This window comes from Erpetoichthys calabaricus, chromosome 1, assembly GCF_900747795.2.
Source record: "Erpetoichthys calabaricus chromosome 1, fErpCal1.3, whole genome shotgun sequence".
Classification (NCBI taxonomy): domain Eukaryota; kingdom Metazoa; phylum Chordata; class Cladistia; order Polypteriformes; family Polypteridae; genus Erpetoichthys; species Erpetoichthys calabaricus.
The window spans coordinates 130,068,184-130,092,693 of NC_041394.2; the positions used below are offsets into that span (position 1 = coordinate 130,068,184).

The following is a 24,510-nucleotide window of genomic DNA, read 5'->3' on the forward strand; positions in this document are numbered from 1 at the left end:
CGACAGCATCATTAGGAAATAAGAAAATAATACATTTTATTCAAACCAATAAACAAGATATGCTGGGCTGTTTCATGGCATTGGATCCCATAGAAAGTATTCATTTAAAAGGGAGACAAATGATTCACTGAAAAATCTGTTGGGTTGTACTCATTTATGTTGAGTACTGTAAATAAGCATTTGCCTTCTGTTGCATAGCAGGATGATTCTACTGTTGAAATGATATAATAGCAAGCTGTATTCAGTATCAATGTATTTTCTCTTCCTTTAGAGTCCAAGCTATTTACAAGGCAATGGGTCATTTATTTCAATGGATGCTCTCAAGTCTGTACCTTCCACACAGATTCCAGCTAAAAATAACTCAGTGAAGCTTCAGCGACAACCGTGAGTATAATACCCCTTTATGATTGCTCACCCATAACAACTGTGTTCATTCTACAGCCATGCACAGTAGATAGCTTGTACTGCCAAATGGTTCAATGTTTTCATTTGTTTTCTTCACCTGCTTATTACAAAACAAGTTTGAAGGGGTGATGGATCCTATTTGACAGAAAAGGGCATAAGACAGGAAATAATCCCTGACAAGACACAAGTCCCAAAGCACACACACACAGACACACATATTCACTCACTCATTTAACTCATTTGTTTAATTCCTTTGAAATAATCCCTGACAAGGCACAAGTCCCAAAGCACACACACACACAGACACACATATTCACTCACTCATGTAACTCATTTGTTTAATTCCTTTAATCAGTACATGGTTGGGCATAAAGCTGGAATCAGCCTTAAATGGGGTGCCAGTCCACCACAGGGTGCATACACCCCATATTCTCACTCATACAATGCTAATCTAGTGTCAGCAACCAACCTTATCTGCACTTATTAGCACTATATAGATTGATAGGTTTATAGGGTATGTGGGTTTCCTTGAAGAAGTTACCTCAGACACAGGGAAACAGTGCAAATGCCTCACAGACTAAGCTCGGATTTGAAAGCAGTACTCTAGCACCAATATCCAACACTTTTCTCTGTTCTTATGATTTACTTAGTGTAATCTGTACTGGCAATGTGTGCAATTGCATCTGATAACTGTGTTTAGTTTCCTGTTGTCATAGTTTAATCTGAGATGAAATTCATATGCACTTAAAAGACAATGAGTGAAACTTTATGCACCTGGTGATGTGTAATACCGATAAACAGGTAATCATTTTTTAATGCCAGAATAGCAATTGGATGTGACACAGGTGGCCTGTACTTTTTTTATTTTATTCAGTAACTGATCTGGCTGAATTACAGAAGATGGAAATCTCAAGCATGCAGTAATGAGATAACAGTTTCCAAAATGCACTGATTGTAAAATACATTTTGTTTCTTATTTATTTTACAAGTAGCAACTAAGAATGTCATCAAAGCCCATTTATCAGTTTTGACCTTAGAAAGTACAATTCAGCTGTGAGATATACTAAAGCAGTTCTGGGCTATAATCAACTGTGTATGTTACCTATTTATTGCAGTAGAAGTGAAATTACTGATTGGGTAGTAGGGGTTTGGCATACAGTAGCCCAATTACATTACTGTGTATTATATATATTTTACAAAGGCTCAGACATAAGTTCAGCACTCAAGAGGATTTTATTATGTGAAACTCTTGTAAAGGAAGAGTTTCTCACACCACAATCACAGTCACAGTAATAAGCACAACAAAACTGTAATACTGTCATCTCTATTTCACCCTCTCCTTTCCTCCTCCAGCAAGCTTTGTCCACCTCCTCCCAACTCTGGCTCTGGAGTTCAAGCAGGCAGCTCCTTTCCCAGGAGTACTTTTGGTGTCCCAAAGATTTGGTCCAGGAGCACTTCCAGGTAAAGCTGGAGCTCGCTGGTATTTTCTGCGCCCCCTGGTGGCACCCACGGAACCCAACAGGGCTAAGGCAGTGAACTGCAATTCCCCATATGCCCTGTGGAAATCTGTGAAGGCATAATAACCCGGTGGGGTATCACCTAGCAGTTCGGGAGAGAACTCCCTTCGCAAACTGTCTCCCCCATCTTTCCACATCATGGGCGTCCCAGCCATGTAAGGTTCTCAGTATTTTAGCCAGGATATCAGTCCTGCTATGGCATCCATCACAATATATACATATATATATACAGTGCCATTGCTAGGTTAATTTGCACCCTAGGCCAAGCTTATTAGTGTGCCAATCAACTGTTCGGTAGCCAACCCGTGTGGCTGGGTTTCCCCATCCCTCATCATCTGCACCCTAGGCAAATGCTTAATTCATTATATTATGAAGGATGGCAGGCATCTTGTACTGGCTGGGACACCTGCTTAAAGGAAGGACAGGTAGAGATGGCTTTTCAAGGGTGCTATCTCCCCCAAACTGCTACTTGGCAGCCTGCCTGGTTTACAATGGCACCTCGGATTTCCACTGGGCTGTATGGGAATTGGCATTTGTCGGCTCAACCCTGTTAGGTTCCAGGGATGCTGCCAGGGGGAGCTATGGAAGCTGCAGAGCCTTACTTTGGGCTTTCACTACACCTGGGAGTGATTCCAGACCTCATTAATGAGCCACCTGTAGTATTCCCAGATGCAGCATAAAGGGAGCTGCCTGCCCTCATTCCAGGAGCCAGAGTGGGGAGGACGAGTGGAAGCAAAAAGAGCAACAGAGAGAAAGAAGAAAAGAAAGTGCAGTGCTCATTGCTGTGCTTATTGTACTGTGCTTGGTACTTGGCGTTTCTCCCTTATAAATAAAGCCTTGTGTGTTGCTGCCCTAGTGTCTGCACCTGTTGTGTTGGGTGTTTGGGGAGCTGGCATACCCCTGCTGGACACAATGTATATATATATATATATATATATATATATATATATATATAATAGGATAAGAGCAAGCATCCAGACCAGGGAGGAGCATTTATTACCTGGACAGAAGGCCCAATAGTAATGATGTCTGAACGAAAACATAACTTTGTGCCCAGCCGATATAAAATAATGGATGGACCAGCTGAAGCCGGAGCTTGGAAGCAGTTCCATTCCTCTTACAGCAGGTGGCAGTGGTCCTCGTGTGGCAGCCCAGTCGAAACACCCACAGGGGTGCTTGGGAGTTGGAGTCTGGAAGTGCAGCCTGTTGGGGTCCCTGGGTATCAGTAGAAAGTGCTGTCAGGGATGACCTTGCTACTTTCTTTATATACTGGAAGTGCTTCTAGGGAGATGCAGCATAGCAGAGGAAGCATTCATGGGTCAGGCTTAAAAGGAAGCGTCCTGTTGAGTGTTCCATTGGGAGTCAGAGTCAGGAGGCAGCAGGCAACGCTCAATGGGAGGTAGAGCGTAGGAAGAATTCATTTGTTCTTTATTATTGTGGCTTATTATTGGAGATAGGTCTGTGGAAAGGTGCTTGTTGTGAATAAATATTCTTTATTTTGTCACATCAACATGTGCTGTACAGTGCATCCGGAAAGTATTCACAGCGCATCACTTTTTTCACATTTTGTTATGTTACAGCCTTATTCCAAAATGGATTAAATTCATTTTTTTCCTCAGAATTCTACACACAACACCCCATAATGACAACGTGAAAAAAGTTTACATGGGGTTTTTGCAAATTTATTAAAAATAAAAAAAAGAGAAATCACATGTACATAAGTATTCACAGCCTTTGCCGTGAAGCTCGAAGTTGAGCTCAGGTGCATCCTGTTTCCCCTGATCATCCTTGAGATGTTTCTGCAGCTTCATTGGAGTCCACCTGTGGTAAATTCAGTTGACTGGACATGATTTGGAAAGGCACACACCTGTCTAAATAAGGTTCCACAGTTGACAGTTCATGTCAGAGCACAAACCAAGCATGAAGTCAAAGGAATTGTCCGTAGACCTCCGAGACAGGATTGTCTCGAGGCACAAATCTGGGGAAGGTCACAGAAAAATTTGTGCTGCTTTGAAGGTCCCAATGAGCACAGTGGCCTCCATCATCCGTAAGTGGAATAAGTTCGAAACCACCAGGACTCTTCCTATAGCTGGCCGGCCATCTAAACTGAGCAATCAGGGGAGAAGGGCCTTAGACAGGGAGGTGACCAAGAACCCGATGGTCACTGTGTCAGAGCTCCAGAGGTCCTCTGTGGAGATAGGAGAACCTTCCAGAAGGACAACCATCTCTGCAGCAATCCACCAATCAGGCCTGTATGGTAGAGTGGCCAGACGGAAGCCACTCCTTAGTAAAAGGCACATGGCAGCCCACCTGGAGTTTGCCAAAAGGCACCTGAAGGACTCTCAGACCATGAGAAAGAAAATTCTCTGGTCTGATGAGACAAAGATTGAACTCTTTGGTGTGAATGCCAGGCGTCACGTTGGAGGAAACCTGGCACCATCCCTACAGTGAAGCATGGTGGTGGCAGCATCATGCTGTGGGGATGTTTTTCAGCGGCAGGAACTGGGAGACTAGTCAGGATAAAGGGAAAGATGACTGCAGCAATGTACAGAGACATCCTGGATGAAAACCTGCTCCAGAGCGCTCTTGATCTCAGACTGGGGCGACGGTTCATCTTTCAGCAGGACAACAACCCTAAGCACACAGCCAAGATATCAAAGGAGTGGCTTCAGGGCAACTCTGTGAATGTCCTTGAGTGGCCCAGCCAGAGCCCAGACTTGAATCTGATTGAACATCTCTGGAGAGATCTTAAAATGGCTGTGCACCGACACTTCCCATCCAACCTGATGGAGCTTCAGAGGTGCTGCAAAGAGGAATGGGTGAAACTGGCCAAGGATAGGTGTGCCAAGCTTGTGGCATCATATTCAACAAGACTTGAGGCTGTAATTGCTGCCAAATGTGCATCGACAAAGTATTGAGCAAAGGCTGTGAATACTTATGTACATGTGCTTTCTCAGTTTTTTTATTTTTAATAAATTTGCAAAAACCTCAAGTAAACTTTTTTCACATTGTCATTATGGGGTGTTGTGTGCAGAATTCTGAGGAAAAAAATGAATTTAATCCATTTTGGAATTTCTGTAACATAAGAAAAGGTGGAAAAAGTGATGCGCTACGAATACTTTCTGGATGCACTGTATATGTGTGTCTGTGGTGTGTGGCTTTCTGCTGCCCCCTTGTGGTCACTCCGTATAAATATATATATTTATACGCATGTTGATACAGGATAGGACTTTAGTTCTGCAGAAAGTCTTCAGGACAGAGAGGGAGAAAGAGAGTGAACCACATTGGCAGTAGGAAGAAAGGGGCTAAAAATGAGATTTACAGCTGTCTACATGCTAGGGGCCAGGGGCCTCATGTATAAACGGTGCGTACGCACAGAAATGTTGCGTACGAACCTTTCCACGCTCAAATCGCGATGTATAAAACCTAAACTTGGCGTAAAGCCACGCACATTTCCACGGTAACTCATTCCTTGGCGTACGCAATTTATCCGCCCGGTTTTGCAGACTGGCGGCACCCAGTGTCAAAGCAGTGCTACTGTTCCTGTGTGGTTACCCTTTCTTAGATCCACATCCACGGCGGCGGCTTTATCAAATACACTGAAATTAACCGCATATCGTTCATAAATTTAATGCATCTGATTGTAATTAACCTGTAACAATATAATGGTCCACAGAATGGTCAAACTACTGTTCCTGTGTGCTCATCCTTTCTTTCTTAGCTCCACATTCCTGACGCGGCTTTATAAATATACTGAAATTAACTGCATATTGTTTATTAGTGTAATACATCTGATTGTAATTAACCTGCTGCAATATAATGGGCCAGGGAATAGCCATAGTATTCCAAATACCAGAACTGCTTTAGCGTTGTTACGCTCACTGCATCTTGTTCTTCTTTTTGCTGTTCCCGTTAAGGGTTGCCACTGCGGATCATTTTTTTCCATATTACTCTCACTGCACCACTCGGAGTATTTATATCACTGTATCTGAGTGTGAATCACAGCAGCAGATGATCGGAAAGAGAATTATCGGTATACAGTTTCAAGTACACACTACCTCAACCACGGCAAAAAGCGTCAAACCCTTTCCTGTACGGACCTCGCGTTTCAGAAACAGTTTCATCCCAAGAACTATAAACGCACTCAATCACCTCACTGTAAACTTGCACTACAGTTATAATATTGCACAACCTGCGCTACTTTATAAAGCGCGTATGATGACAATATCATTTTTAAGATGAAATGCAGCAAAATATGTTGCTTATAGTATACAGATAAAACTTTAACTTCATTTAAATAATCTGTATTGCTAATAATTCAACATGTGAGGACACGGTGCCGCAGCGCTAGCTAGTTCACGGATAGCTCCTGCCTTGCGCTGTATTCTTGCTGGTGCTGACGCGACACTGGAAGGATAGACGAATAGAATAATTAAACATGTACTACGAAGATATTTCAATGTTCCTTAAAAGTTTTGAAGAATCGGCGTTCTAAGCTTACAAATGGCTTCACGTCTATTACAGAGCTGATTGTGTGGCAATTGGAGAAAGAAAAGTATGGACAGGAATTGGAGGTTAGTACGTTTGAAAGAGACAGTACTTCTGTAATAAATTATTTCATCGAAGGTCACACATGGTGCAACAAGCCTCTTGCGTGAGATATGAACAATCACTGCGCCACCGTGTTCCCATGTTTAATAACATGCTTTCATTCCTATCATCATGAAAATGATATCACGTATACATCTCAGTATTTTAATTATTCAGAGAGCTGTAATATCTCGAATGTAATGCATTCTGTGTCCTGTCGGAGAAAGAGAAAGAACGGAAGCACGTAGTGATTCACACATATAGAGCACATAGAAGATCAAACACAGAAAAAAGCATTTAACATGCTACTTGAGAAACTACGGTAGTAAAATAAACGATTTTAAGAAATTTCGAGATTAAAGTTGACATTTCGTGCTTTTTTCCCACTGTGTGCCTATGTTTTTTGTTTGTACCCTAATACGCTTTCATATGACACTCAGACGGTGGGCTACAACTCGCCTTTTCACAACGACTTTGATATGTGATTTCTTTTTTATTTCGGGCACTGTGCGACTTTGTGAATTTGATCTTTCGAGTTTTTCCGACACTCTGTCACTCGATCAACTTTCTTTTGTTGATTATACCACTGTTTAAACCAACAAATAGTACGTTTTTCCTTTGCCTCCACTTGGTATTCGCTGAAATTCTTATATTTTCCCCTGTGCTTTTCCCATTGTCTTTTCTCAGAAGGCTATTTATATTGATTTGCATATTCAAAGAGGCGTAATTCTGGGAGGAGTTGGGGCGGGACAGAAGGCGCGTGCACGTGCGTTACTTTTCACGCAAATCGGGATTTATGTAGTGGAAGAACGTGAAAGTATGCGTGCGCACAGATTCCTGCATCTGGATTTTTCTGTGCGTACGCACAATCCCGCTTTTGTGCTTACGCCATGTTATAGTGTGAGTTCTACGCACGGCGTTATACATGAGGCCCCAGGTGAGTGCAGTCTGGAGGAGACTGATGTCAGGGTCTGAGCATACTAGAGAGAGAGAGAGAGACTATGAGTGAGTAGGGGAGTGCTTTCATGGAGTACTACTGATGGGTAACTTACCAGACAGACAGGGAAGGCATATTTAGCCAAAATGCAAATGGTAGCAGTGGTTCTCATTCTACTTTCTGCTTATTTGTATTTTAACTGCTGCCTTTTCTATATCCTTCTCTACAGTTTACTTATGTAATAAAAGTGTTATAAATTAGCTCATTTTGTCACTATGGTTTTACATATGGTTGTGACTGTCAGTTAATTATTGTAAAATAGTTTTTTATACTCCTTTATTAGGATATTTTGCTACACTGCTTTCTACCCAACAAGGACCATTTTCACTGTCTTAACAGCTAATATGTGATGTTACCAGTGATGAATCCAAACCCATCCACAGATCGCTTTATTTAATGATTGAGTACCAGATATTAAAGTGCTATTTAGAACAGATACCAGAGTATTTTTCCAGTGTAAAACCACAGAAATTTTCTGACTCAAGATCAGACTAAAAACAGATGTACAATGAAACAGGGGTCCATGGGACTAATGGAAATATCTATAATTTGCTACTATTGGGTAATAACCAAATTTCCTTTCAATACTTCCAGGTTTAGAGCCATTTATAACTACACCCCCCAGAACACTGATGAACTGGAGCTGTGGGAAGGAGACATTGTACAGGTTATTGAAATGTGTGATGACGGCTGGTTTGTAGGTAAAAGATTTCTTTCTACACACTTAAAATAATGGTTCTTCAATAGCAATTCACTGGGATGTATGGTTCTTCATAGGAGCATAGTTTGATAAAGAGCTATTTTGTTTTTGGGAAGGGCTCTTTGCATATTAAGGTGGTTCTTTGGGTTTTAAAAGAAAAGATAGAAATATTTGATGTATAGCAGGCTACCTAGCAGGATACTGTGAAATCAAGAAAACTTGAACTTAGCCTGTTATATTGTATGCAACAAGAGGCTTTTTAAAACCATGAACCAACTGGTATTTCATAAATCTGTTAGAACATATTATGGATCGTAATAAATAATGGTTCTTCCTGGAACCTTTATGTGGTGTGTTCTTTAGGGAACCAAAAATCTTTCCCCTTGGAATAGGGATGTGGCTCCTTTATTTTTAAGAGTGTATACTACAGTAGATTCCGAATTGATGTTAATAATAAATGTCTGTAATTATCCTTAAAATTTATAATATAGTGTTAACAGCAAAATTACCATCTATTCTTCCAAATAATATGACTAAATATCCAACATAAAGTAAATATGTTTATATGTTTACTTTCTTTATACATAGTAAAGTTAATGTGTGGTAATGGGGACAAAACCAAACAGATTTATACGGTTTAGGCATGTCTGATCTGATCATTAATATCTTGCTTTGCGAGTGTGTTTGTGATAACCAGTTAGAATTAAATTTGGCACTCATCTTACAATAATGAAATGCCACTGCTACATTGATTTTGGACAATAATCACTTCACTGTTTGGACTCTACCTGTTCACTCAAAAGTGTTTAAGATAAAAGTTTTAGAAAATGAAAAGGTCTGCAAATTTCCTTTCTGAAATTTTCAAATGAGGTAGTGTGACAGATAGGAGGTGCCACTGAGCCCCAAACCCTGGACACAACCAACACAAATACAGTCATGGGTTCTAAAAAAAGGTTTTTATTATAAAAATGCCTCACAAAGGTTGCTGAAAATGAGCAATTAGTAGCAGAATTCTTCTTCCTTCCTTCTCTTCTCTCTCTGTTCACATCCCTCCATGCAGCGAGTGCTGCCTTCCTTCCTCCCGACTCTGACTCCACTGGAGGAGGCTAGATGGTTTCCTTTTATGTCAGACCCAGGAGTACTTCGGCATAGTCTAATGGAAGCACTTTCAGGTCAAGCTGAAGCTCCAAAAAACAGGGATCATTAATCCATGCAGTACCACTTGGTATCATCCATGGGACAAAGAAGGACTGACTCACTGCACTACAACTACCATCATGCCCTGCAGGTGGTCACATGTTTAACAATGTCCTGGGATGCTGCCATCTAGCTGAAGGGGGATAAATACATTCCAAAATAGGAGTTTTCCCTTACTGCTCCTTTGTTCTGTCCTCTCATCCAGGTAAGGGTCCCATACCCATCCTGGATGAGATGCCAGTCCATTACTGTCCTCACATTCTAGCTTCCCTTCTTATCAAATATCTTCCTTTTTGTCTAGTCGGGATGCCCCGTAATCCATCCTGGCACTTACAACAGATATTGCAGTTCAAAAATTATATTTCATAGGGAGGGAGATTTCTGGGTACATCATTTTATTTTATTTATTTTCATTTTTTTTGCCTTCCCCATTCAATCCTTAACAAGATTAACACCCATTATAAAAGTTCAGGGATTGAATGTCAGACAGATTGCACATAACCTTTTACAAGTTTGGCATAGCAACCCGCCAACAGCTTTTGTTTGCCTTTTCACAGTTCAAAGAAGTGTTCATAAAGAGCCATCTAAAACTTTAACTACAGGTTGTTTGTTAAAGCACCTTAGCTTTAATGCCAAATTTCTTTTTCAGAAGGAAAAATTAGATTCCTGGTCACTTGTGTATGCATGCAGACTTAATGTTTTGGATGAGACACCAACAGTACATTCAAAGAAACCATGTACGCACACACATACCCCTTCAATCCAATTGTAAATTTAAGCAGATTCAACCAACCAAGATTTCTCTGATCTCTGTAGTCCAAGAGCTATAAGATTTTATGTTACTCTTTTACCACAATACCATATATAGTACTGTATGCAAGTTTAGGCTGCACTAATAAGTATGTACTGTATACAGAGACTCCAGGTTTTATGTTTTTAGTATATATACTGGAGAAGAAACAATGGGAGTTAATGTAATGTCTAGAAAATTGCACCGAGTTCACTATCTCTGGCTGGTAACTTGAAGTTTGCTGGTTCGAATCCTGGTAGTGACTGAAGGAATGCTACTGCATTGGGCTGTTGAGTAAGACCCTTAACCTGCAATTGCTCCTGGGGCTCTGTACAAATAGCTGACCCTGCGCTCTGACCCCAAAACTCCCTGAAGAGTAAGTTGGGATATACAAAAAATTAAAATTGCATATTAGGTCAGGTCAGGTTGAGGAGTATGCACTAGTACAGCGCATTGCCGCACCCACCACACAACGAAACAGTTCGGGATCCTGGTTGGCAACCCACAAGGCAGACACTTGGTCCAGTCACCACCCCCTGGAAATGACCATCCCCTTGGCCTGGACCAGCTGCTTGGGTCCTCAACACTGAGGATCCTGTGAGCCGAATCACCCTTGGGGAATCATGCAACATGGCCATAGTGCTGTAACTCAGTGGTTCCCAAAGTGGGGGTTGCGACCCTCTGGGGGGTTGTGAGACATTGGGGGGGGGGGGGGGGGGGGGTCGCGAGATGATTTCCAAGAAATCAAATACTTTTTTAAAACTTTTTAGAAATTAATTAATTTAATTTTTTAGAAATAACATTTTATCCATAACTAACAAAAGATAAAAACTAGTAGTTAATAGTTACATTAAAAAAAACATGCAAATTAAAAAGCCATCAGACTGTCTTGGAGCGAGTGCGTCGGTGTGTGTACAGACGGTGCTGGAGCGATGCTGGGGAAAAAGAAAGGTCTTAAAGCAAGAGTCTTACAAGTGGCGCCTCACGTAAAATTCACGCATTGTATTATACACAGAGAAGCTCTTGCGAGCAAAACACTTGACCCAGAACTTAAACGTGTTCTTGAGACTTCGATAAAAATGGTCAACAATATAAAAGCGCATCCACTCAAAATCAGACTGTTTGCCACTCTCTGTAACGAACTGCGATCGGAGCATGAGTGCTTGCTTTTCCATACAGAAGTCAGGTGGCTTTCGCGAGGGAATGTGCTCTGCCGCCTGTTTGAACTGCGGGACGAAGTGCGCTTATTTTTGATGGAGCATGGGTCCCAGCTCGCTGATCACCTCACTGATCCTGACTGGTTAACAAGGCTAGCGTATTTGGCTTGCATATTTGAAAAACTGAATGGACTTAATATGTCATTTCAAGGTGAGAACACACACATAATTTTGCTAAATGATAAAATCCACGCATTCAAGAGAAAACTTGAGCGCTGGACTGAGCGAGTTGAAATAGGAAGGATTGATATGTTTTCTGAGCTGGATGAAAAAAGTTATATGGTTGTTAGAGCGTTATGTTCTTTTTTGTTGTCATGCTCTTGTTTGGATAAGATATTTTGTTGAAATTAAACAAATGAGTAAATTACTATTAAAAAAAATTATATGGTTGTTAGACCATTGTGTTCTTTCGTGTTGTCATTCTCATGTTTGGATAGGCCTATTGGCGCATGTGCACCGTTGTGCGTAACATTTGTATATTTTAACCACTTCCGAGGATAGTGGGGGTCACAAGTCACTGGCACGGTTATTTTGGGGGTCGTGAGCTGAAAGGTTTGGGAACCCCTGCTGTAACTGACGCTCCCTCACAATGCAGGGAATGTGCCTCTTTTGGGACTCCGTGAGCTAGATGAGGACTAGTGCACAAAACAAGAATTAGCAAGAAAAGCAAGAAGGACTGAAGTGAAGAAACAAGCAAACTGACGAAAACATAAAGTTACAAGACCTGCTGTTTGCAGCAAGAACAACACCCACAACTGAGTAAGGGAAAGGGAAAACTGCCTGTTTGAATAATATACCTAATTACAATAGATTACTGGGTTGTATGAGCTTACAACAGCATAAAATAACAATTTCCTAGCAACCAGGACTAGCTGAGAGCTTTACACCAGCCTTTGACATTTAGCATATTCTTTGCCTTTTGGTTATAAGACTACTATCTGTGGCTGCTGACAGGGGGTGGTCATTTTAAATCCTTCAACCTCTGGGATAAAAAACTAGACTGCTACATCCTAGCAACCCACTGAGCCGTTTGTCCCCTGGTGGTGAACTCCTAGGACCCTCAGTTAGGAGTACAGACTTTACATAGAATTAGAATCTGAACACCTAATAACATTCCACTAGCCTTTGGATTGCCAGTATATGTTCATTCCCTGATGCTCCCACCATATGGATGTTTCAGATTTTAACTGAAAAATTAAGCATTGAGACAAGGTCATAATTTCCATGGATACAAATTCACACTTGTACAAGCAGACAACATTTTGATTTCAGTCCAAAAAACTGTGCTTGTCTGAAGGGCAGTTCATGAACCTTCTTTTTTTTGTGCAAACATGTCTCAATTGTCTGAGCCCCTTCCTCTCCTTAACTTTGTAAGGGACTTGCCAATGTGCCAGTAATTTGGAATGGAAAGTGAGTATGAGGACCATGACTGCAACTCCCAGTCAGAACTTTCCCTGTGGTCTTTTAGTATCGGCTGTATTTTCTCCAATCTATCACGTAATTGTGTGATATATTCCAAGATATTAGTAGACGGCCTCCTCCTCAAAGCCTTCTTTTAGGATGTCCAACAACCATCGGGGCTGTCATTTATTCAAACATTCAAACGAGGAGAAGACCGTGGAGGCCTGGGGAACTTCCCAGTAGGCAAATAGTACAAGGGGGAATAACTGGTCCCAGTTCCTCCCATCCTCACTTGTCCACCTTATGAAGCATCTGTTTGTGAGTCTGGTTGAATCTCTCTACCAAGCCGTCAGTTGGGGGATGGTAACCAAGGTCTTTAGACACTTTATTTTTAGTAATTTGGCCACTTCCTTGAACGCTTCTGAAATAAAAGGCATCCTCTAGTCCCTTAGGATTACCTTAGGGATGCTGACTCTTGCAAAGACCCCAACTAATTCTCATGCGATAGTTTTTAAATTGGTTGAGCACATAGGAACAGCCTCCAGGAATCTGGTAGCATAATCAATGACAACCAAAATATATTTGTGTCCTTTTGCTTAGGGTTCAAGTGGTCCTACCAGGTCTACCCCGATACTCTCAAAAGGGGATGTCAATTAAGGGAAGGGGGACGAGAGGATCTTGGTCCCTCCTGGGAATTTGTCGCACATTGCTACCGTGGCCAATGATGCTTTCAAAGATTAAAAAGTAGGTGTCAATATCATAATTCTCCGAAAGCGGCACAAGTATCTGGAATGGAGCTCTGGTCTAGTCCTGGTGGACGGTAAGCCATACTTCAGTCCTGGATTCAGACTCCGCCACTTGCACCTTGAGCCGCTGGAGTGCAATGCAATGTTTGTCAAAATGGTGTTTAGGTTCTGCTCCTCCAACAGCAGTGATCCTGCTGACTATGCCACTGTGAAAGAAGCACAAAAGACAAAGAAAAGGTTTTGGGATTCCACTTCATATATTAATAATAGTGTCTCAGAATGATACAATGAGTGCACGGTAGTCTCAAATGACTGAGTCCAAGACGGGACTAACTGGGGAAGGCAAGTGGCTGTCGTTATAGGCAGTGGGAAGGAAGAGAAGGGTCCAATGTGGAACAGGCAGAAGTGAGGTCAGTAGAAGACAGAAGTGGAACATAGTTAAGGTTTAAGTGGTCTTTCCTTCTGTTGATCTACAGAGGAGGGAGAAGAGATATAAGTGCACTTTGTTAACCCTTGACCTGCCATTTTTCCCTTAGTTAAACCCACTGACTGCCTCCCATGCGCATGTGTGTGACACTGTCCAAAGGAAATTGTTCCAGAATCTGTTTATTTCCAAATCTGAGACAAGCATGTACATTTCTAATGCTGTCCCACTTTGCTACCGAGACTTGGATCCCATGTTCATCCAATGTTTTTATTGATAAAATAGTCAGGGTGTAACCAATATAATTGATCCCTGCGGGTCTAAAAATTGTGTACTGGGGATCTTTCTGAATTCTCAGAACATCTTACTCCTTGCTCTAGAGACACTGAGATGTGATGAGCGCTCAAGGAGAGATTAAGTATCATCCCAAACGTTCATTATTTGGACAGTAGGTATTTGCCTGTAATTTGACGGAGTCAAAGAGCTTTAGAATTGACTTTGTCAACTTACAGATATAAGCAGCCAATTTCCAGATGTTTTCAGAAATTTCTTTTGATCAAGATATGATACGCCTGTGGAATCAGAATATTGACGATTGAACTCTGCTAGTAAAGGACAAGGCTAGTCATTTTTTTTTTATTCCTAAAGAATAGCATACAAATTAATATAAAAAAATAGATGAGCTATAGATTTTAATCTACTCTTTTTTTGTCTTAAGCATCTTTCACATGTGCAGGAATTTACTTGTAAATTTACAGGTTAAGGGGAATGTCTGAATAAAGCCAGAGTCAGCTATCATCTAAAGTCATTTCCAGATCTAGTATAATTTTTAAGAATTTCGTATATTGCTTAAGCCTGCTCAAAGTCTTAAACTTGCTGTTTAGAGCAAGTAAAAAGCTATAAAGGCTACCTGAAAAACATGGTCATGTTGATAAGAGTAAATCAAGGGGTCTTGGTTGATGGTGTACACAAGTGCACCAGAGCTTGTGTAGTGCAGACTGAGCCTTGGGCAATTTTTGGAAACAGTAAAAAAGTTGTAGATATACCGGTTTTCAATTTAGCATCCATAGTATTTTTGAAGGGTGTCTTTGTGATTCAAGAACTTTTTTTTTCAAGAACATTCTGAAAAAAGTGCATGACTCTTGCTACCGTTTCCTTTCTTAGCTAAAAACAAACCCTGAGACATTTTAGTTACAGACCTTCTGCATACTTTTCACTTTTCTTACCTGGGACTATAATATTTGAACACTATCAGCTCATCATTTCATTCTGATATATGCCATCTTTGTAAATTCCTCTTATCATTAGCCTAGGAATTTACAAGATTATATGTATGATCTCCAACTCTTATGTGTATTACTACTATGACCCACAAACATATGACAAACTGAGTGCTAAAAATGTTCCATTATTCAGAAAATCAGGCAGGGACAAATAGTTTTTCCATGTACTAGATTCCTTCATTTCAAACTTGATAGCAGTGCCAAAAGAGCTGCTTGGAATGATAGTTTGTCCATTTGTGTTAGTCCCTGTCATTTAACATATGTGACATTCTGCATTATGTCATGCTAAAAATAATAGTCACTCTTTTTCTAACCTGCTTAGCCCTGAACAGGATTGTGGGGGTCTGCTGAACCCTATCCCAGCTAGCAAAGTCCATCACATGGCAAACACACAACACACACAGACCAGCCACACACTAGGGACAATTTAGGATTACCTATTCACCCAGCCTTCATGTCTTTGGACTGTGGGAGGAAAATGGAGCACCTGAAGAAAATCCATGCAGATACAGGGAGAACAAACAAACCTCATACAAGGAGGACCTGGGGTACGAACCCTGGTCTCCTTACTGCGAGGCAGCATCACTACCACTTTATGCCACCAATAATACTTGAAATAAATAAATAAATAGATAGTCCGACCTTGCCATTTTGAAACAGTGTTTATTCTTTCTGCTGCACCAGGTCAGTGTGATCTGGTTCAAATCCTGGCCCAAACACTGGAGTCTGCATGCTCTGTCCCTATCTGCATGAGTTTTTCTCCAAGTGTAACAGTTCACCTCCCACATCCATAAACATATCTCTCTATTATATAAAAAAATCCTGGGATGAGACCAGACTTTTTTCCATGTTTTTAAAGTCACGCCCTCCTCTCAACCATATTCAAACACGCATACGGTACTCTCACCTCTCATTTGTGTGAATGCTTTTGACAGACACAGTTCCTGCTCTCTCAGCACTTATAAATTTTAATGTTTTTCTCACTTTATGTTCACAATTTAAAGAAGACATGTTATGTCCAAATCTTATTGAAGAATTTCATCACGAAGGATTATCAACAGAAAAAATGAGTACATGGTCAATCCTAGCACAGAGAAACGATGAAGTCAAATGAATTTCCGCATAAAATGTTGATCGGTTACACAGCAAATTGGTTAAATGCGTATCAATAGACTATGCTGAAACAGTTGGTTGTGATTGTGCTGAAGATGAAAACATCAACTTACAATATCCCGAAGAATATCTGCAACCGTTTAACACCATCCGGTCTTCCTCCACACGAATTACTGTAGAAAGACGAATGTATCCAAGAAAGGTAATGTAGTACATCTTCCACAAATAACATTAGACAACAAAGGAGATCTTGATATGCCATTCATATTAAAACGTTAACAGTTTCCCGTTAGAATAACTTTGCAAAGACAATTAACAAACCTCAAAGCCAAACATTCGAAAAAGTCATTTTATTTAATAGAGAGAAATAAATGAAATTCAATCACGGGCAGTTATACGTTGCATTGTCACGATGAAAATCCAAACACAGAATCAAAATTCAGTGCAATATTGATGAAAATGTAATTCAAAAAAATGTTTTTACTGAAGTTTTACAGTAAAAGTGTAAGTTTAAAAAGTATTTGCGTGTTAATTTCAAAGCCAAACAGAACTAAATTGTATTACGCAACGAATAACTCTAACACAACATTGAAATGTTGAAAGTTGAAATTTACTTTCACCTTATTACATTTTACTATTTTTTAACATGGTTTAATATACTCGCTGTGTTGTAAAATAGTTAGTTCTATTATGCATATGTAACAATTCCCATGAAAATAACAATCTATTTAAATTGTACATCCACATCTCCATACGCAAGTGGCAGAACCGCAAAGAGGCTAGCAAGAAAGCGCAGGCCAGGGAGTTGGCAGGCAAAGCCCCCTTGTGTGTAAGATAAAACTGGCAAGTCTAAAGTAGCTTGGTATGAGTGAGTGTGGGTATATGCATAAATGTACTGTGCAAAGGACTGGTCCTTTGTTTCAATTTACTGTTGCTAGAGAAGGGATAGGGTCCCTCTACAATTGGATTAGCCGGATTTAAATATTGGTGAGTAGAGGTACTGCTTCCATTGTCTAGTGGCACTGATTTCAGAACATATCTATGATATCCATAATCACAAATGTAAGAGTTAGTGAATGTCATAAAGGCATGTTTGTGACAGAAATGTCAATAAATGTAAAGTATTGCATGCAATAAATAAAAAACACCTGATATAACTGTATAATGGCTCTCTTAAAATCTTATGAGGAGGACTTAGTATTTATAACAGACTTATCAAAGTTCACATCCAGACAGTGTATAGAATATATTAAGGGGGGATAGTAGAATGTTAAGTCATATAACCCAATGTGTGAATTACAAGTAAAGGGAGGCTATGCTTAGGCTATTTAACTAATTTGAGAGGCTTCATCTGAAACACTGCATGTAGTTTTGAACCCCATATTATGAAAATAACCAGTAAAATCAATTCTGTTTATACTTTCATTCAAATCACCACAGAAAACAGTAGTACATTTTTTAAAATGTGATATGTTGCATATTTTCTGTAAGAAGACAGACCAATATGCCCTATCTGTGGTGAAATGGGGGTCCCAAGCACTAAAGAGTTTCAAATCACTTCCAATAATGCCTACTAGAGGGGGATAGAATTGTGAAACTCCGGCTAATAATGAGGACAAACACTGAATCTTTATAAAAGATATTTTCTTAACCAAAGGATACCAATCACAATGAAGCTCCGTGGAGCACAATGGCAAAATGGAATTGCCTGTGACATGGAAACAATGCAAATCAAACAAGTCCAAATATCAGTTCCAAAATCACGATCAAAAACCAGAGCAAAAAATCCAAAAATCAGACATCCAAAAAATCACAATAAGCACAACTATACTCACCAGCTCCCTGGCACATTTGAAATAAACTGCCAGGTACTGTGAGAGACTGGTTTTCAAGGACAGAGGGCAGTTCCTGGTTGGGATTGGCAGGTGGTCCCACCTCTTTCGGGGGACCACCCACAAAATACATGGACCACAGCAAAGGTAGCTTAAATGCATAGACAAAGGATACTGTACATATAAACAACATAAAACAAAGTATCAAAAATAAACAAAATACAGTTGAGTCTCGCTTATTCGACCTTCACTTATCCAACATTCTGTATTATCTGACGTCCCACCGCAAGAAAAAAAACAAAAAAACGCATCAATCGGCAACAAGAACTGCAAGTTGCGAGCATGAGTGTAGTCTATATTTTGTTGCCAAGTTAATTTTTTCAGTTAAATTTTTCTGTTGTTTTGTTGTAAAACATGATTACAGTGGATTATGTGGCCAGCCCCCTCTGGCGTGTGTGCGTGTGTCTCTCTCTCGCTGGCATGTGTGCGGATGTGTGTCTCTCTCGCTTGCGTGTGTGCGCGTGTGCCTGTGTCTCTCTCGCTCGTGTGTGTGCTCATGCCTGTGTCTCTCTCGCTCCGTGTGTGCGCGCGCCTGTGTCTCTCCCGCTCGCGTGTGTGTGCGCCTATGTCTCTCTCGTGCGTGTGTGCATGTCTCTCTTTCTCTCACGCGCCTGTATGTATGTGTCTTTCTTTCTCTCACGCGTGTGTCTCTTTCTCTCGCGCATGTGTGCATGCATATGTCTCTCTCTCGCGTGCGTGCGTGCGTGCATGCGTGTGTGTGTCTCTTTCTCGCGCGCGCGTGTCTGTCTGTGTCTCTCTCTCCCGCTCTCTCTCTCTCTCTTGCTGCACAGGGAATGCACAGGGAGAGACTGAACACGTGCGGAAATCATCGGCGCGCACAAACCGAAAGGGAAACTGGCTTGTTCGTATACCGAGTGTGTGGTCGTGAACAGATGCAAAAGTTTGGCAAACTTTTTGGTCATAACCCGATTTGTACGTGTACAGAGACGTTCGTGAACCGAGGTTCCACTGTATTAGGTTCGTAATGTGTAAAATTATAACATAGTTTGACATTTAATAGGCTTATTCTTAACACCTCCCATTATCCGACATTTTCGCTTATCCGACGTTCTGCTGGCCCGTTTATGTCGGATAAGCGAGACTCTACTGTACATAAAACATGAAATTGAACTCTAGCCAGAGGAGGAACCCTGGCTGAGACATCACACTTTAAATCCACATTATTGAGCTTTCTCAACAGGTAAATCTCACTACACAGAAAGCCCCCAAGACACAATTAATTAGCAACCACCCTTTCCTGTTACTTAATTCCTGAAGAAGAGCTTGAGGGATATGCATTCTCTAAGTACGGTGGAGATTTAATTTTTTTTTCTGTCTCCAATGCATCCTTAGGACTATAGTTGCCAAGATTGTCATCATATTTGGCAAAGTGGGGATTGTACTACCAGAACACATTTGGTTACTCAGTAAATTGTGTATATGTAACAGCAAATAAGTTTGGTGACTTCTTGTTTCATTAGAAATCTTTATTTAAATACTAAATGACAGACAGACCTACACAAAATTAAAGCATATAGATAATTCCAGATAGGACTAAACATCTTTCATCTTGCAGCAATGGTACGGATTTCCCTGGAAACAAAATGAAATTAGTTTTGCAAATGCAATTTTGCGCAGATCTTTGTTAGTGATTAAACTGATTGCGAAGTTTGTGAAGAATGTGGAGGAATAAAAAAAATTCATTTTAAATCAACATTGAAAGGTGATATGATTGAAGCATTTGAAATTTTGATTGAAGCTGTGGTGTCACCCACTGCTCTCAGGTTCCAATCCAGGTGGTTTGTCCTGTGGTGGGTGCGGCAACACGCTATCAGTGCATGCTTCCAACCCTTAGTATGGTGGAATTAAGATCTAATTTTAAAATAAAAAAAAAACAAGGGAGCAAAGGTGGAAGCTGCAGTAGTTAATGGGCTGTTTCACAAAGACATATACAGTAGGATGTTTTTCACACAGAGATCCACAGATAAACAGAATGCAATACCAAGAAGTGTGATAGAAAACAGTACTTTCATAACCTTCAAAATTTGGTCTGACCAAGGTTTGAATGAACTAGTTGAATAGCAGTTGACTAACTATGTTGGACTGAATGTCCTTGTTCAAATTGTTATGTTGCTGCTTCTTGCCGCACAGATGCTAATTTCCAACTTTTCTTTTCTCAGGTGTGTCTGAAAGGACCCGGGCTTTTGGTACATTCCCAGGAAACTATCTCATGCCTGTTTGAGTAGAACTAGCTCCTTGAATGAAACCACTTGCATTGAAAGCATTGACACGTGGATGCCTCGTCACTTCACCTCACCTTACTTCACACTACAAATTGAGAATGATTTTGGGGACCAACACTGCTGACATCCTTCAACAGACATTCTTTAATTTCCATAAGACCATGGAAACTGTGAACATGGTGTGATTCAAACCTGGAAGAGAATGCAGGAGCAACTAGAACACTATCCCTACAGAATGAGGCTGTTAGGTGATTTCCAAAACTCCTGAAGAAAAACACTATATACACTATAAGGCTGTCAAATCTCAATATCGTTTCTGATTTAAAAGAGCTTATAATTAGGACCAGTATGTACCACCTAAACTCTCTTTGCTACACTACTGTGGTATTACAAAGGTGGCAATATTTTGAGATACTTTTCTTTGATTGTTATTTCCACAAGATATCATTGAGACTCTCATTCTGGATATGATGGCTTGGCACTTTGTACTGGATTCCTGATCTTTCTATATAAATATTTTGAAAACAAAAACAACAAGGTGACTATTGAGATGAAGAATTATGGAAAAAGTAGCAGGCAGATTGTATTGATTTTGCTTGTGGGACACAAAAAGTCAAGAATAATGTCTGGTGGCTGATGACAGTTGTACCAGACAGATTTTAATTTCCTAATTTCTTACATCCTGTAGCTGCAGTCTTTTGCCTTGATGCTGATGGTGCACAGTAGTGATTACTGAGGATTCTGATGTCTTCTACATCTCTTGTTACACCCATTACAGCCCTTCAATTGATTAAATGAAGGTAGAAGAATACAAACATGATAATCAAAATCACAAAATTAGATGCATCGTGATGACTTTGTGCTTCTAAATATTGGAGGTATTGGAGAAAGAAGTTTGAAAACTAGAATCTGTGGGAACAACTGATTACAAAGTTGTCACAATTTGGCCAAATTTTACATTTTGTGATGTTTCTATTTTTTCCCCACTTTTCAGTTTTGCTCTTTTATGAATGACTTTTTACTCTGTTCTGTTTTGGTTAACTTGGGTATCTTCTGACCCCATCTTTCTGCTCACCTGCTAATATTCTCTACAATATTGCTAAATATTATCTTCCACTGTGCACAAATGGTACTGTGATGCACTCCTCTCAGAACTTGCCATTGTATATGTACAGTATGCACAATGAGTTTTTGATCCATCTTTATGTTTCATTTACTATGTTTCCTTGGTGCATCTGAAACCGTGATGACATGTCTTACAAGACACATCCAGCTGAATGGTACTTCATCTGTCCTGCACCTCAAAAACTATAAAGGACTATTCAAGCACCTGTCTTATGTCACATCCACATGTGATTGTCACTGTGCTGCCCTTTGATTAAATTCTCCCTTACAATTTTATAATTTCATCCATCAGATAACTCACTGAAGTTAAACTACTATTGCAGGTGTCACCTTCAAGTGGTGAGCACTGTACTACATTCTCCTTTTTCATTACGCTACTCTCTGACCCATAACTCACCCACAGTTTCTAGCCCTGTTCAGCTCTCATTCTTCCTGAATCATTCATACTCTCTCCTGCTATGGTTAGGGAAATATGCTTCTGTAGATTCAAAATCCAAAACACTTGCTTTGTTTAAGTGCCCCTGCCATGCTGGTCCACTTGGAGATCTCAATGTTACTGTTTTATAAATTATAGCATGGCAGTACTCAAAATCCTGATTGTATATGCGTGAGGGCTTGCATGTGCAATGCCTACCCTCCAGCCAAAAGTACTTAACTTTGGAGCACACTTTATATGGTTTTCCTCTCTCTTAATCTGGATTCCTTTTAACCTACTTTCTTGCTTATTACTGCATCTGATGGTGAAATGAAACCTTTTTTGGGGACAAACATGAAGCCTTAGTAGAAAGCAAAACTAAATTGGAGACCTCCAGACCCTCAACAATAAGAAGTCATTAAGACCTTGCATTGCTCCACCTCATGTTGATGGAACATCTAGTGGAGGGTTGCTTGCTTCATAAGGATTAGGACATCTAAGCAACAAGGAATTCTTAACAGTTTTCATGTATGATAACTTACACTTTAAAGAAGGTATTTGTTTTTCTTTACTATGGATTCTGCATCTTTTTGGACATTGTTTAAAGGAAAACCAGCAAGATAAGAAAGGAGATCAAAGTTCATGTCATCTAAGCCTAAGGTTAAAGGCTCACATTGTCCTAGTGAAGTAATTCTTCAGTTTGCTCTTCTTTCAAAAATGGCACTGAGGTTGCAATGGCTGTAAGCGTACATAAGTACACACTAACTGAAATATATGTGTGTGTATTAAAATGTATACATGTGAATATACATACATGTACATATATAAAATATATATAGATAGATATATATACACACATACAGCTCCATGCAAAAGTCTGGACACCCTTCCTATTTACACATTTTATTCATCATTAGATGTACAAAATAGTAAATACAACAGTCAAACGCATTAAAACAATGGCCTTTTTAATGAAAATGTTAATGTACAGTAATGATTTATTTGATGAACTGTAAAAATGTAAAAAAAAAAAAATCCAAGATATATGATATTTCAAAAATAATTGGTTTATTTTCTTTTAAATATTTCACCTGAGGGAAATATTAACACAGGCAAAAGATTAAATACAAAAGAACCAAGAATGAAATCTGCTGACTACACAGATTTATTCTCTTTCTCCCTGTGGTGGGATTGCTTGTCTTCTTGCCTTCAACAAACCACCTTTATGTCTTCCTCTCTCATTCGTAACCCTGGCCCCTTCCTCCTACCAGTGAGCCTGAACTCCACCTCTTCTTCCAACTACAGACTGAATGTATTCTGCCTGAAAGATGGCTTTAAACACCTTTGTATGGTTACATCTGAGCTAATCTTTGAAATCACATCTTGGGACATGGGGAAGCCTGCTTTGGCTGTCCAGAAAGTACACCAATACTTGCTTGAACAAGCCCTTGATATCACTGCAACACTGAGCCTCAGTAGTCATAAAATAGTAATGTCTCCAGGACTTCCGTCCTGCTGCCTGTTATCTTGGGTTCATGGCATGGTTGGACTTTTGTGTCGTACTACAGGCATTTAGGTTACAATAAAATGATGACATCCTTGTAGTTTTCCGTATCTTCATCCTGGAAAAATCAACTTAATCCTTAGAAGGTCTACTTGAAATATACTACAAACCCACAGGCTCATTCTTTTGCTCTGATGTCCTCAGGAGAATTGTGCAGATACACCCCTTGCCCTTTTAGGGCTCACTACACCCTGGCAACACCTTCTGTCTCACATTGGCATTTATAGATGCAGTCCTGTTGCCACTGTAAATTTTCCTCTTTCTTTTTGGCTCATGCACCTCTACTAAATTTGTGCTGATCAAGTTTCTCTCCACAGTGGAGTAAAATTTAAATACAAATACTCTATATAGGTGTGTATATACATACATTATGTATAATTTCTTTCAGCAGATTATATAAATATATACAGTACAAACACACACACATACAGTATATATATATATATATATATATATATATATATATATATATATATATATATATATATATATATATACATATAAATAAATATATATATATATGAAGAGAGAGAGGGAACATTTCACTTTGAACTGTGTTACTTCAACTTAAATTAATAAAAAAGCATTAAATGATTGAAATGTGTGTTAATTGTGTCCAGAAACAAAGCTCACCCAAAGACCACCTCAGAATGACCAAGACGCTACTGCCTGATCTTGATTTTATGCTATCTTGACACTCACAGGGGTACCTTTCAGTATGGGGAACCAGGAGACTTCCTTGCCATGCTCTTCTTTTTAAGAGTGCATCAAACAACCCTTCTGGATTAAAGAACTAATCTCAATAATGGTAATTTCTGGGTTTCCACAGATCTTTCCATCCAGCCATCCATCCATCCATTATCCAACCCGCTACATCCTAACTACAGGGTC

At 39.9% G+C, this 24,510-nt stretch overlaps 1 protein-coding gene across 7 annotated transcripts in view; it reads left to right on the forward strand.

The window, feature by feature from the left end:
- The window catches only part of sorbs3 (sorbin and SH3 domain containing 3), a 256,291-nt gene extending 234,433 nt beyond the window's left edge, over positions 1-21,858 (forward strand). For all 7 annotated transcript variants that reach the window (XM_051919164.1, XM_028806172.2, XM_028806163.2 and 4 more), the window contains 3 exons: positions 272-384; positions 8,104-8,210; positions 20,453-21,858. In XM_051919164.1, the coding sequence (XP_051775124.1) occupies positions 272-384; positions 8,104-8,210; positions 20,453-20,514 (282 nt within the window). In that variant the 3' untranslated portion in view covers positions 20,515-21,858. The remainder of the gene's footprint in view (positions 1-271; positions 385-8,103; positions 8,211-20,452) is intronic.
- The last annotated feature ends 2,652 nt before the right edge of the window (positions 21,859-24,510 follow it).